Genomic DNA, 12,742 nt, shown 5'->3' on the forward strand with positions numbered 1-12,742 from the left:
TTGGATATCAGTGTCTCCAGAGAGAAAAAGTGCATGTTTTACACTCAAACAGGAGCTTTAGAAAGTCTTAATCGAAAAAGTGCTTTTAATGCTTAATGTTTGCAAAATAACATGAAAACTTTTGAAGCCAATGTAACTCGCACCTTGGTATCTACAAAGGGATCCTAGTAAACATAATTCTGTACGAAAGCAGGGCCATCAGTTCTGTATTTGAACCTAATCTTCTACTCCAATGCTCTTGTTTGAAATAGCTTTAGCTTTTTAAGTTTTTTACTTGTAAGAAGCAGCCCAGTTTATTTTCAAGCTGCCCTTTGGTTTTAGCTCAGCAAAATAGCTACTACGTGTATTTATGATTTAGCATGACATTTATTACCTGGTTTTAAACACCAAATCTGTGATACTGAAAACAAGATTCTCTTCAGAGAAATCATGGGGAAGTGGAGAAAACATGATGTTGTCATCTTATGAATGTAATCCACTCACGTTCTCATTTAAATGACAGAGAAGCTGGAGTCTGAACTGTGCCAAAGTGGGTTTTTTTAATCTTCAAGAAAAACCCTCAGCTGTTATATCTTGTCTGCACCAATGTTTTGATCCAAAAATCAAAGCCAGTGGAATTCTTAGTAAACACTGCCAGTGGTTCATTTGAAAGGTGGATAACTGCTTGTGTAGAAGAGACTGCTTGCTTTTCGAGAGAAAGTTAAGACTATACACAGGATTTTTCTCTTGCTATATGGCCACATGAATAAAAGCACTACACTTGGCCTGCCTGCCCTGAAGTATAAAGATCAGCTGAGTCAATGGCAAAGACATATTCTTTTTCTTGCATGTTACGGCCAAGGCTCACTGTGGATTCAATACCCTGTTTTAAGCATGAAGACATCCATGTTTTCAGTCAACTTTATTCATAAAATAAGTTTACTGTACAGTACACAATTCTAGCAATAAATTCTTTTCAAGCCATCTGCATTACAAAAATAACAGGTATGCAATGAAAAATAGTCACTCCACACACCGTGAAGGTTCTGTAAAATCCTAAAGTGATCAGGTCAGGGGGATGAAAGGGGAGAAGTATCAAATGTGAAGACTAGGAGTAGATAAATTAAGTCACATTTTTCTTTACAAAAATAAACACTAATCAAGCATTATTTCATAATAGAGCAACCTTAAGAACTGCCACAGACTAACACTCCCTCTCTGCTATACGGTGCTGGAGACTGTTCTTGAAAGGCAAACCAGAGTGTCAGCCAGGAAACAGTATTCAGCATTACATGGATATAAATGTCTGAGACCAGTCAATGGCTGAAAAGACATTTATAAAAGGAATCACTTAATCAAATGAACCCCAAACTTTTTGTGAGTTTGCAACAGCAAAATACTCCATTGAAAAAAAGGGTAAGTCACCAGCTTGCAAGCTACAGCAGGAATACAAAATCTAAATGAGAGCAGCATTGGCAAGGCTTTATAGATGCTAATAGCAGACAAGGCTGTTCTGTGCTTGAGCTCAAATGCTCCCCAAACAACTCCCACCAGGTGTTAAGTTTGGAAGTGGTTAAAACTTTTTGTTTTCCCATGTACATGAAAGTCCTCACTATATTCTTAAGCCTAGAAACAAGCTGAGGTGATCTGGAAAGACAAATAGCAATTCCTCAACTTATTTAAAAAAAATGCTGTGAAAATTGGGATAGCATGAATTTATGTGTCCTTTCAACTGCATTTCTTCCCATCTGCATTGGTTCATTGAAAAACAGCATTTATTCTCTCTGCCAAACACTCCTTTGCCACCACTTCATTTTTTCCTCTTAAAAGCACTATGGGAAGCAGGGCAGCAACAGAACAAAAATATTAAGTTCCCTATAAATGAGTTTATTGGGCCCTGGAAGTTCACCCTGAGAGCTGGGGTGAGTTTACCTTGAATCCAGGGAAGCTGTACTGAGTCAAAGGGAAGTTACATTTGAAAATGACACACTTCAAAGTGTTTGGTGCTTAATTCTTTCTGCATTGTTGCAACTGAAAAACAAATCTGATTAACAGTTGATTTCAGAATAGAGGTTCAGCTTACTTTGCTGCATGATGTATTAAATAGCCAAAATACTCAACTGCAGGTGGCATTTATAGATCTGCAGTTGTCTGTGGTTGAAAGCTTTCACTCTGCTGCTATTGAGTATGCTTTCCAAGGAAAGAGTAAATTAATGTGCTGGATAAAAAGTGATGATATCCATCAAAAGTAGGAGTGTTCTTGCTGCCTAGACCAAGAAGGGATAGTCAGACAAACAAAAGCCAAATATCAATTATTTTGGCATCTCTTTACTACAAGCCTACCTTGCGTAGCACATCTATCAGATCTGCATACAACATCAGCTGCACTTTGATCTAGAAAAGCTAATTCCTTTTCACTTCTGCAAGTATTGCAGGATTAGAAGTGAGCAGTCTATTTGTCAGTATAGCATAGTGAAACTTTCCCTAGTGCAAATATACACGTACCTCAAACTTACTTAAAAACCTTCCTGATGAATATTTAGTACTTAAAATTGAAAAATGAAGAGTACTAACTGCAGGCTGCCAGCTAATTGCAAAAATGCTGCTGCTGCTGCACAGGTGCTTTCAAATTGCCATTTCCCAATCCGAGAAGAAATAAATGGAACTACTGTGGCTTCTTGCTTCTAGAGAACTGAGCCTGCTTTTCTCTCTTAAAAGTAAAAGCCTAAGGAAGAATTATAGTGTGCTACCTGTGTTCCAGAAGCCAACAAAGCAGGAGCAGCTCTTTTCATGCTTTGAAAATACAATTAAGTAGACATTTTTTTAAAGAATTGTGTTCAATTTAAACAAAGAAATATTGAAAAGCAAAACCATGGCTTCTGTTTGGACAATCAACCTTATATTTGAACAGGCTAAATCACAGACATCCTTATGTTTTAGGCTGCCTGTGCACCCTTTCCATTAACCAGGTTTGTTGCAACATGAGAATCTATTAAAAACATATTAAAAGGAAAAAAACATGATGTGGACCATGCACAAAGCATATTCAGAAGTTACTACTTTTTAGCGAGAGATGAGACTTTAAAGCTTACCTTCATTATGTAACAGGCACACTGAAACTTTTTATGAACAAGAATTTAGCTAAATTCTGTGAAATCTTGTCTTTTATCTGTAAAATGATGTCATATAAAAAGAATTTCCAATGGGGTAAGTGCATGAATCCATTTCCTATGAAAGTTAGATCTATGGCAATTAAGTCTGTCCCTAAGGCTTTTGTAGAATACCAATTGTAATTTGTCTTACACAGTATAAAAGCCACTAAACTGGAGTTTAAGATGCATTAGCTTGCTGGTGCCCTATTCAGTAACAAGTGCTTGACAAGTGACCCCTGATACTCAGTTTGTAAAGTGTGCAATTGAAGCTTGTGGGCTTCCACAGTCTTCAGCTTTTCCTCAGGCTCAAATCGCTGCTTGTTACTAATCCTGACAGAGATGTGCTCTCTGATGCATCTTCTTTCTTGAGGTTCAGAAATGATTCTCTGGTTATTTGAAGAATTTCTCTCAGGCCTTTGTTTTCCTGCTGTAACCAGAGAAAGAAAAAGGTATTTAAGAGAACTCCAGAAAGAAGTCAAGATAACTCCATTAACAACCTCCCCTCTACTCCAAACATATGTACAAGGATTAAAATACTGATATGCAGTCAGGTGGTGCTATGTTACTTTTTAAAACTGAGAACTTTAGGTTTCCGACTCTCTTGCTCTCTTGAATGGGCATTAAGCATTAAAAAAAACCCTCAAAACACAAAGATAGGTAAGAAAAGAGTAACTAAGTTACATTTAAAAGTAACATTGTTCTTTCCACACACACTGTCCCATAATTAACTGCTTTGCTAGTACTTAATCAAAGAGCAAAACTGTGGCTCCCCCAATGCCAAGCAACTGAGGATCTCCCCAAAGGCACAAAATTATTACTAAAAAACTAATCATATTTAAAAGCCAAAGGTATGGATATTATTATTTGCACCCTAGTGTCTCATCAGGATGAATCTGTATTATTTCCTAGCTTTTGGTTACATTCCTAGAGACTTCAAAAAAAGAGAAAGCTTAAGCCAATATGTATATTCTTCATCATCAGACATCAGTGACTGGTATCACTATGCAAGACTTGAGGAGAGGACGGAGGGGAAAACAGCACTCCAGCCCTCCAACAAGGAAAGTGCAACAAAATAGCAGTGTGAGTGACTGATAAAGTAACTCATACGAGATAGAGTAACCGAACAGAAACAACTGTGTTAATATTTACTGCCTTGCTCTTGGCAAGGCAGTTTTGATTTTGTACTTACCTCCAGCTGAAGGATTCGTTCCTGCTCTTTACAACCATGCTTTTCATCAATTTCAATGGCTTTCCTCATTACTGCCGCCATTTCTGTAATTTGGTCCACATGTACTTGCAGCTCCTACAACATACAAAAAAGTAAACAATGACAGTGGGTGTTGGTTGATAAGAAGCTCAACATGATCCAGCAGTGCATATTTGCAGCCCTGAAAACAACCATGTGCTGGGCTGCATCAAAAGGAGCGTAACCAGCAGGTCAAGCAAGGTGATTCTGCCCCTCTGCTCTGCTGTTGTGAGACTCCACCTGAAGTACTGCGTTCAGCTCTGAGGTCCCAAACATTAAAAGGACATGGAACTGCTGGGAGCAAATACAGAGGAGGTCACAAAGATGCTCAGAGGGCTGGAGCACCTCTGCCATGAAGACAGGCTGAGAGAGTTGGGCTTGTTCAGCCTGGAGAAGAGAAGGCTCAGGGGAGACCTTATATAATGGTCTTCCAGTACCTAAAGGGGGACTACAAGAAATCTTGGAGAGGGGCTTTTTACAAGTGCACGGAGGGATAGGACAAGGGAGAATGGCTTTAAACTGACAGAGGGGAGATTTAGATTAGCCATTAGGGAGTTCTGTGAGGGTGGTGAGGCACTGGCACAGGTTGCCCAGAGAAGCTGTGGCTGCCCCACCGCTGACAGTGATCAAGGCCAGGTTGGATGGGGCTTGGAGCAACCTGGTCTAGTGGAAGGTGTCCCTGCCCATAAACAGGAGGGTTGGAACTAGATGGTCTTTAAGGTCGTTTCCAACCCAAACCATTCTGTGATTCTATGACAGTAGAGTTTGAATAAAGAACAAGTTGAGGAAAAGGCAGTGAAAAATAAAAGCTTTTGGAAACACCATTAAAATATTTGTTTTCACTGACCACCTATCATGCCAGCCTATTTGTGTCTGACCTGACCTTTGGACAAAATTCACCACAGCTACTAACTAATATTGGGAAAAGCAGAACAGTAGACTGAAATAAAGAACAGTATAGACTAAAGTTAAATCCCACCTTTAAATTACGAATTTGAATGGAGGTCCACACATCTAGCAGATGATCAGCTTGCCTTTAAGCTATCAGAAACGATTAAGCTACCATAAAGAACTGCCTCACTTGGAATCATAAACTTGATGTGACCCAAATATACTTTACTAAAAGAAACATCAGCCCTTTCCATCCTTTCCTCTCTGGCACCTCAATTGCTAACGCTGTTGTTCAGCTGTTTACTTATTAAACACCCACTCAGAGCAGAGGAGAGGAAGGGGGAGGGATGGGGGTAGAACTTGCTGTAAATCTTCATTTTCTTCTCAGTTGCCACTGAAGGTGATCATAAGAGACTTTTTTTTTTTTCTCATCAAAAAACTAAATTTACCTTGAAGCTGTGATCAATGGTAAAGAATGAGTTAGTGAGGATGTACCCTTCAGAAGGGCTGGGAAGGAGGTAGTGGGTTTTAGATATACTGACTACTGTCCTCCCTGCTTCCTACTTTGCCAGCTTACATGGTCTGTTGATCAATATGATTCAGGACCTATTCCGAGGTCACTAGTGTTAGACCAGATGCTAAAACAAATGTGTAGAGTTCTACTCTGGAAAGCACATGCGCAAAACTTACATGCTTACAGTCAAAGAATACAATGAAAGTGTTTCTTTACAAAGATAGCCTCAAACATCTATGAACACTTTTTGCATTTCTCTCCTTTCTGTTTGCCACATACCTCATTCACAATAGTTTACAAAAATATTGCTTAACAACACTTTGCTTTTCTAGTTTTCAAAAGCCATAAAAGGCAGCAACCTTTCACCAGCAACTTCCATCACCCTTTAAGCACCTCAGGCTGCCCTAGATAATACTCAGCAATCCTGATCAGTACCGAAACAAGGGTTGAAGCAGGAAAGAAGAGAAGTGTATGTTCAGTTACTCACCATTCAAAAGGGCCTTTAAATATCTCAGGTTTACTAATTATTTGTTGGAGTCACAAGCATAAGTTAAAGCCAGTCTAAATGTCTGAATTACTAAGTTCTGTGGCCTGTGGAAGTATAATAAGGTGGTTGCCTTAAAGACTGAAGCAAAACAAAAGAAGTAGATACAGTAATGAAATGCTACTTTTTGAAAGCTTAAATAAATGAGAAGCCAGTAAGGTTGACTTGACTGATCAAGTTCCTGATCATGTTTCATGGACTGGACTAGAAAAATTAGGACTTGGTAGTACAGTGATACAAAACCTGAGACAAATTAACTGATCCACTACAAACTAACTGAAGTATTACCCAAGAAAAACAAAGGAAAAAAAACCCACAACTAAACGATTAAGTTATTACCTTGGAATGTTGCTCTTTTAACTTCATTATTATACTTGGATCATCCTTTTTGCTCGCCATTAGCAACCTAAACATCTGTTCTCTGTACTTGCTCATTATGAGTTCCAGAGCAGACTGGTGTTCTTCAAGAGATGTGCGCAGTTCTACCAAAATAATTTTCATTTCAGTTAGAGCTTAACAGAGAAGAACTAAAACAAAATACAAAAGCACTTCAGCTTAAGAAAACTGAAATAAGCCCTTAATGAAGTGCTCCCTCTCCTTGCACCATAAAATCTGTGTAGGCTCTGCAGATGTCTTCAGTGGTGACTGCCCTGGGAAAATTCTTGTCAGAAACAGACGTCTTTTGTTAATACAACTTCATACCCAATCCCTTTAGGTGACATAAGCCATGTTGAGTGTAGCTGAGCAGCTTTACTCTAGCCACTATAAGCAACACTGTACAAAAGCTAGAAAGAAGTTACAGATCTGTTTTAATCTGACAAATAAGAGTTAAAAAATGCTCGTGTTCAAAATATACTAAGTCAAAGGACAAATAACGCCCAAGATAAGATGAGATTCATACAAATCAAGATCATTGAAATCTTTGCTGAATATAACTGTTAGAATAAGTATGGTATTCCAGGAAGAACAGTTAATTCCTAGAGTACAGAATTCCAGAAGGAATTGTGCTACCGTGCTTACCCTACAACTTCTCCTGGCTGTTCCTAAATTGGTTATTTTTAGCAGTGGGAAACACATATCCAAATAGATACCTTTATTGCAGAATTAAGTTCTATTTATCTCACTTGTGCTAAACATTAGATAAGGACTGAAAAAGTAATTTTCCACAACTCTCACTTTTTGTCAATCATAGTTCCAGTGGCTGGACATTAGAACTCTTTATTAGATTGTGTTATAATCAGTTAAACTGACAAATTAAGACTAGAAGAAAAACTTCAACAACAGTTTTTTTGAGAACAGAGCAGTGGTGAAAGTGTCACCGATTCCAGTGGTGCAGGTTGGAACTTGAAAACGATAGAGTATCATTTTACCTTTATTTTCCTGTTGCAGTTCCCTAATCTGCCTGTTTTCTTGTTGGATACCCATCACTAACGTAGACCGAGGACGATGTCTTGCTACTTCATTAAGCTCTTGAATTTCTTCTTGGTACTAGTTATTGGAAAAACAAAACCAAAACAAACCAGCCACAACATATTTGAGTAACCAAAGGCAAGCATTAATCAGCAAATCACAAAGGAGCAGTTCTATTGTCAGTCAAAGTCTGTAACTAGTAAGATAATGCTTGGCTCTAAATAATAGTGTTAAACAAACAAACAGAAACCCTTCTGGAGGTATCGCTAGCATACTGCCCTTTAGAGACACAAAAGTATCACCTTTGTTTCATACAAGTTTCATACCTTAGATGTGTGCAGTGGGCATTAGTTAACCTTCAATTAATGCAGGTCAAGTTCACCATCAAGTAATTTAAAACTGATATACATATGGTAAAGAAATCCACGAGGTATTAACCTCTAGATATTTACTGTGGCTTCCCAATACCTTAAACCACAAGGCTGTATAGGTACAAGTCCTGTGGACCTGAACTCTCAGGTCTGTGGATCCCGGCTCTCAACAAATGGGTAAGTTTAATGCTCTCAGTTTGAAGTCATGAAGCCTCTGCATGACTGGTTTTACAGGGATGAAGCACATACAGGATTTTATTACTTTATAGGCCCATTAACACATCCTGTGGTCTATTAAAATGACAGGATGAACTCTCATGGAAAGTCATTGGACGCCTTTATGTTTTTCCAGGAGTTTTCTGGTGAAAAATCTAATGACCTGCCTTGAATAGCTAACATCAGAATGGAACTGATCACAAAAAAAAAAAAAAGCCTAAGAAGCTAATTTGAAACAAAAGGAGGCAGTGATAGGTTAAAAGTATTCTGAACAGAAGAAAGCATGACTGGGCCTCTGCACGATTATATGTGCATGTTGTAATTAATAAAACAAGTATTTTCACAGCAGAGCAAAACACAAGCCACCATACAATGGGTTTGTAAGATACCAACCGAATTTCTAACAGTGTTCTTCAAATAAATGCCAGTTTCAATATTTAAGGTAGAGTTACAGAAAACTTCTTCACAGGATTGAACTAAATATATAAACAACCTATTTTTAGATTATAGTCACACCTCTAATGAAAATATGATAGTGTTAAAGGATTAATCAAATAACACACTAGTTTTACACTGTACAGTAGCACATAAAAATTATCTTAAACTATGTGTTTCCATGTGGTTCTCTTAAGGGAGGAAACAAAGTTGGAAAACAAACCTGTTTCATTGCTTCAACCCGTTTGTTAAGAGCTGTAGTCTGTTCAATCAGAGCTTCTGCTGCATTGTCATGCTCCCTCAGCCGTTCCACCAGTGCTTTCGCATCTGCTAAGGCTTTTTCGATTGTGCAACTCATTTCTGAAGATTAGAAACATGTTATTTTCACACCACCACCTGTTTGCTAAACAGAGAACAGCTATCTATGTGAAATATAGACATATATTTCTAGACTAAAGCAGCTGAATAAACCTTTGCCTCAGAAACATCCATTTTGTAGTATTTTATGAGTAGGAAGAAATTATGCCTCAAGTACACACTAAAGTCTTCCTTTTCTTTTCCTCCTTTTTAATTGCTGTTGAGACCACATATCAGAGCAAGGAAATGAAAGTAAACTTTGTTTTGAGGAGAGTATTAACATACCAAATGCCAAAGTAAAACTATTGAACATATGGGAGAGCATATATGCATGTTCTTCTGTAAGTAGCAGAGAAAAAAAATGATTACATAACTATTTCATTTTTCAGTACTACCTATTTTTTTTAATGTGCCCTCCTACCAGTCAGATGTACTTCAAGATATTTAAGAAGCAGAACTCCTGCACAAAAGACAATGCTAAAGGTCTAAAGTGATGCATTAAATCAGCAGAGAAAGAAGAGCTCAAACTGACAGAATAGATACTTTGGTCATAAACAGAAATCTAAAGGCTCATGTTTTCTTCATGTCTGTAAAAAGAACACAAACATCATGTTTCACTGCATGGAATGGAACTGTAAAGCTTTCAGCAGGATAAAGACAGCAACTCAGCTAAGAAAAAGAGCTGACTGCACAGCTAAAACACCAGCCTTCTAATTGCAGTAGCTAGCAGAAATTACCTATAGTTAGAATTGCTAAACTTGCAAAACACTTGTGCATACCAGCATTTCCAAACTACTGGCCTTTACACTGAATTTTGTCATGCTCACGCTTGACAGACCAAGTTTCAAGACTGAGATTTTTAACCTAAGTTTTTGTTTTCTTTCAAGAAAACTGGTCCTTTTTCTACTAAAAAGGAAAACTGCTTAAACTTCTTGAACTGCTCTTGAGCAATCAGAGAGCAATGACAGAGGTTTACTAGTTATGGGCCTTACTGATACAAGACTCAAGATTTGTTTCAGGAAACTTCCCAAGGTACTGAAAGAATCAACTAAACCCATTCCTTAGCCAGGCCGCTTGGTAAAGGAGAGATGTTTTTAAGCATAAAAGGTTAATGAGCCTTTCCTTAGCTACAGAGAAGAAAAAATTGCTCCACATTGATTTTCTAACTCTCTTAGGCACCTTTGTAAATCATTTTACGCAAGCCTGAGGAAACCCTCCCATTTTCCTCACCTGAGCTTTTCCCACTGTCCTGAGTAGGTAGTACAAGTAAGGGTATTTCAAACCCCAGAAATTCCACCATTCCCCTCAAAAGATTTACAAACAGTAGGAATAACCAGTCCTCATGCACTAAGGTGGGGGAAAACTGAGCAAGACAGGAGCAGGGTATGGAAAGTTCTCTCTGAAGAGCTCTCAGGCACCCAGAATATCCTGCAAGGTCTAACCTTTCAACATTTTAATTGGGTAATTTCACTAGCTCTGAGGAGCACATGTAACACAAAAGCATTTACTTCACTTTTTCTGTGAACTAGAGAAGGGTCTTTCACAGACCATGCCATCACAGAAAGGTTGAGACTTGTTTGCTGATAAAGGAGCTTCAGCAAGTGAGCTTCCTGTATGCACAGAGCACAACGGTTTCAACCTGTGTTTGCTGTGATCCATGTGTTATCAAAACCATCAGTATTTCGTCATGTACAAGTTTCCTATTAGACATTCGTAATGTTAAATCCTTCCTGTTTACAAACTAGAGTTTTCATTTTAATTTCCATATGATGTGTGTATGTATTTGAGGTATCAAGTTCTTCAGCAGATTGATGTGTTATCACATTTATTCTATCTGGTTTAGCTATTTTAAATATTACGTGGAAAGGAATCATACTGCATCGTTTTCAAGGATGTGCTTTTCTTGCTCTTCATTTCTCCTTCCAGTTCTGGTCTCAGATTCTCACTGGACTACAAAAACATCACAGGCAAAAGATGACCTTCCACACTAGCTGGCTAAGCTGTTACAGAAATTGATTTAATCAGATCCATATTTAAGGAGAATTTGAAGAGCAGTCTTTAACTCAATTCACGGGTCATGAATTCTCTAGTAAGTATAAAACAAAGCCTCTCCATGAGCTTGGAATCTATCTGGCACTCAGACTACAATGCAGTTAACACCTCTGATAATTTGTATGCACCAACATAAATTTTTAAACACAGGGCACATGCCTGTGCACTCATTTTGACCCAACCCAGCCACACGAGATGAAAAGAAACCCGTCTGTAGCAAAGCCACTGGCATTCTTTTCCACAGCGAGTGAGTTGGGGAAGACATGTGTGTCCTGTGCAGAACCCACAGTGATAATCCACTGTAACCATGCAGCAGGCTCAGCAGGCCCACCTCCTGTTTTCAGGCAGGATTTTTACTTCAGAAAGGAGAATCGTTATTTCTATCATAGTAATTCATAATGGCTCCAAATCTTGATCATTATTCCTGTGCGCAAGAGACTGGCCCTAATTCTTGGAAATCACTCCAGTTGCTCATCTGGCTGCCTGTGGAAAACAAATCTTTTGTCTTATCCTAAAATAGATCCAAATCTGTGAGCTAACCTGGACGTTTGGGGAAACCCCCCAATTAATCAAATATAATTGACTTATATTAATTCTTATTGCATATTATTCTTTTAATGAGCATGAGGAATATAGCTGCTAAATTTGGTGGTTCCTGACCTCTATTCTACAAGACATGCCCAGCTGCAAAGAGATTTGTTAGGCTGCAATCTTACCAACAGGGTCAACAGGTAGCAAGAGCAACAACTCAGAACAGCATAGCAATACTGGTACTGCATATTCATGTCCTGTCACTTCCTGCTATTTCCCAATTGCTTTCATTATCAAATTTGGCTGCCCTTTAAAAAATAAGCAACAAACCAGCAGCAAAGAATAAAGATTTTTGCGCTGCTATTGCCTTCCTCTAGTTTTCTGTCGCTTTTTTTGTATCCTTACGGAAAACTACCTTTCCCAGTAGCTTAGTGCATTGGATCGCCCCTCTCCACGGTGACCAGCCCAGCAGGGCCGAACCTCGCCACGGTTTCTACTTGCTCCAGGCTGGGTGTAGATGCCCATGAGCACTCTCCTGGACAAAGCCAAGCCTTCACCGCGGCTCCCCGCAGCGCAACGCGCTACAGGAGCCTCCCAAGCCACACACAGGCCCGGACCATAAACGGTGCCGGTGCGGCGCACGGCCACACGCCGGGCACACCTGCGGGCACCCCGTCGCTCGGCACCGGGGAGCGTGGGCCGCCGAGGCCTCCAACGCTAAGGCACAGGAGTCAGGACTGTCGCGACACGGCGGACACAAGAAGACTGACAAAGGCTCCCTCGCCTAGCGCCCGACTTGATATCACGGCCCCCCGTGTACCCCCACACCAGCCCACTGAACTCCTAAGTGCCCGGCGACACCCACCATCCCCCTCCCAAGCGCCCCTTCCCCGCTTATCAGCACTCACTCATGGCCGGCGGCTGCTGCAGCGCCCGGCGCCGGGGGTGCAGCCCCGACCGGCGCGGACTGGCCCGCCCCGCTGTCAAATGGCGGCGCTCGCGAGACTGCCGCCCTTTGGCTCCTCCTCCTCCGCGCCGTGAGGG

At 39.8% G+C, this 12,742-nt stretch overlaps 1 protein-coding gene across 1 annotated transcript; it reads right to left on the reverse strand.

The window, feature by feature from the left end:
- Positions 1–888: 888 nt before the first annotated feature.
- Positions 889–12,688, reverse strand: FGFR1OP2 (FGFR1 oncogene partner 2). Its single transcript, XM_057427887.1, has 6 exons — positions 12,607–12,688; positions 8,982–9,118; positions 7,697–7,814; positions 6,666–6,808; positions 4,321–4,434; positions 889–3,558 (listed from the first exon to the last, which is right to left on the reverse strand). The coding sequence occupies exons 1-6, from the start codon at positions 12,608–12,610 to the stop codon at positions 3,421–3,423; spliced, it is 654 nt and encodes a 217-aa protein (XP_057283870.1). The 5' UTR covers positions 12,611–12,688; the 3' UTR covers positions 889–3,420.
- Between the last annotated feature and the right edge of the window lie 54 nt (positions 12,689–12,742).

This window comes from Pezoporus wallicus, unplaced genomic scaffold, assembly GCF_028554395.1.
Source record: "Pezoporus wallicus isolate ANWC-B61680 ecotype Strahan unplaced genomic scaffold, APGP_CSIRO_Pwel_v1 scaffold_3294, whole genome shotgun sequence".
Taxonomy (NCBI): Eukaryota; Metazoa; Chordata; class Aves; order Psittaciformes; family Psittacidae; genus Pezoporus; species Pezoporus wallicus.

What these genes read in the sequence shown, in the direction of transcription:
- FGFR1OP2 (XM_057427887.1), bottom strand. An exon ending in TAAAAGAGCAACATTCCAAG is followed by an intron (nt 4,435 to 6,665) that starts GTAATAACTTAA and finishes TGTATGTTGTAG; the next exon opens with GAGCTGCAAGTACATGTGGA. An exon ending in AACGAATCCTTCAGCTGGAG is followed by an intron (nt 3,559 to 4,320) that starts GTAAGTACAAAA and finishes CTCTGGTTACAG; the next exon opens with CAGGAAAACAAAGGCCTGAG.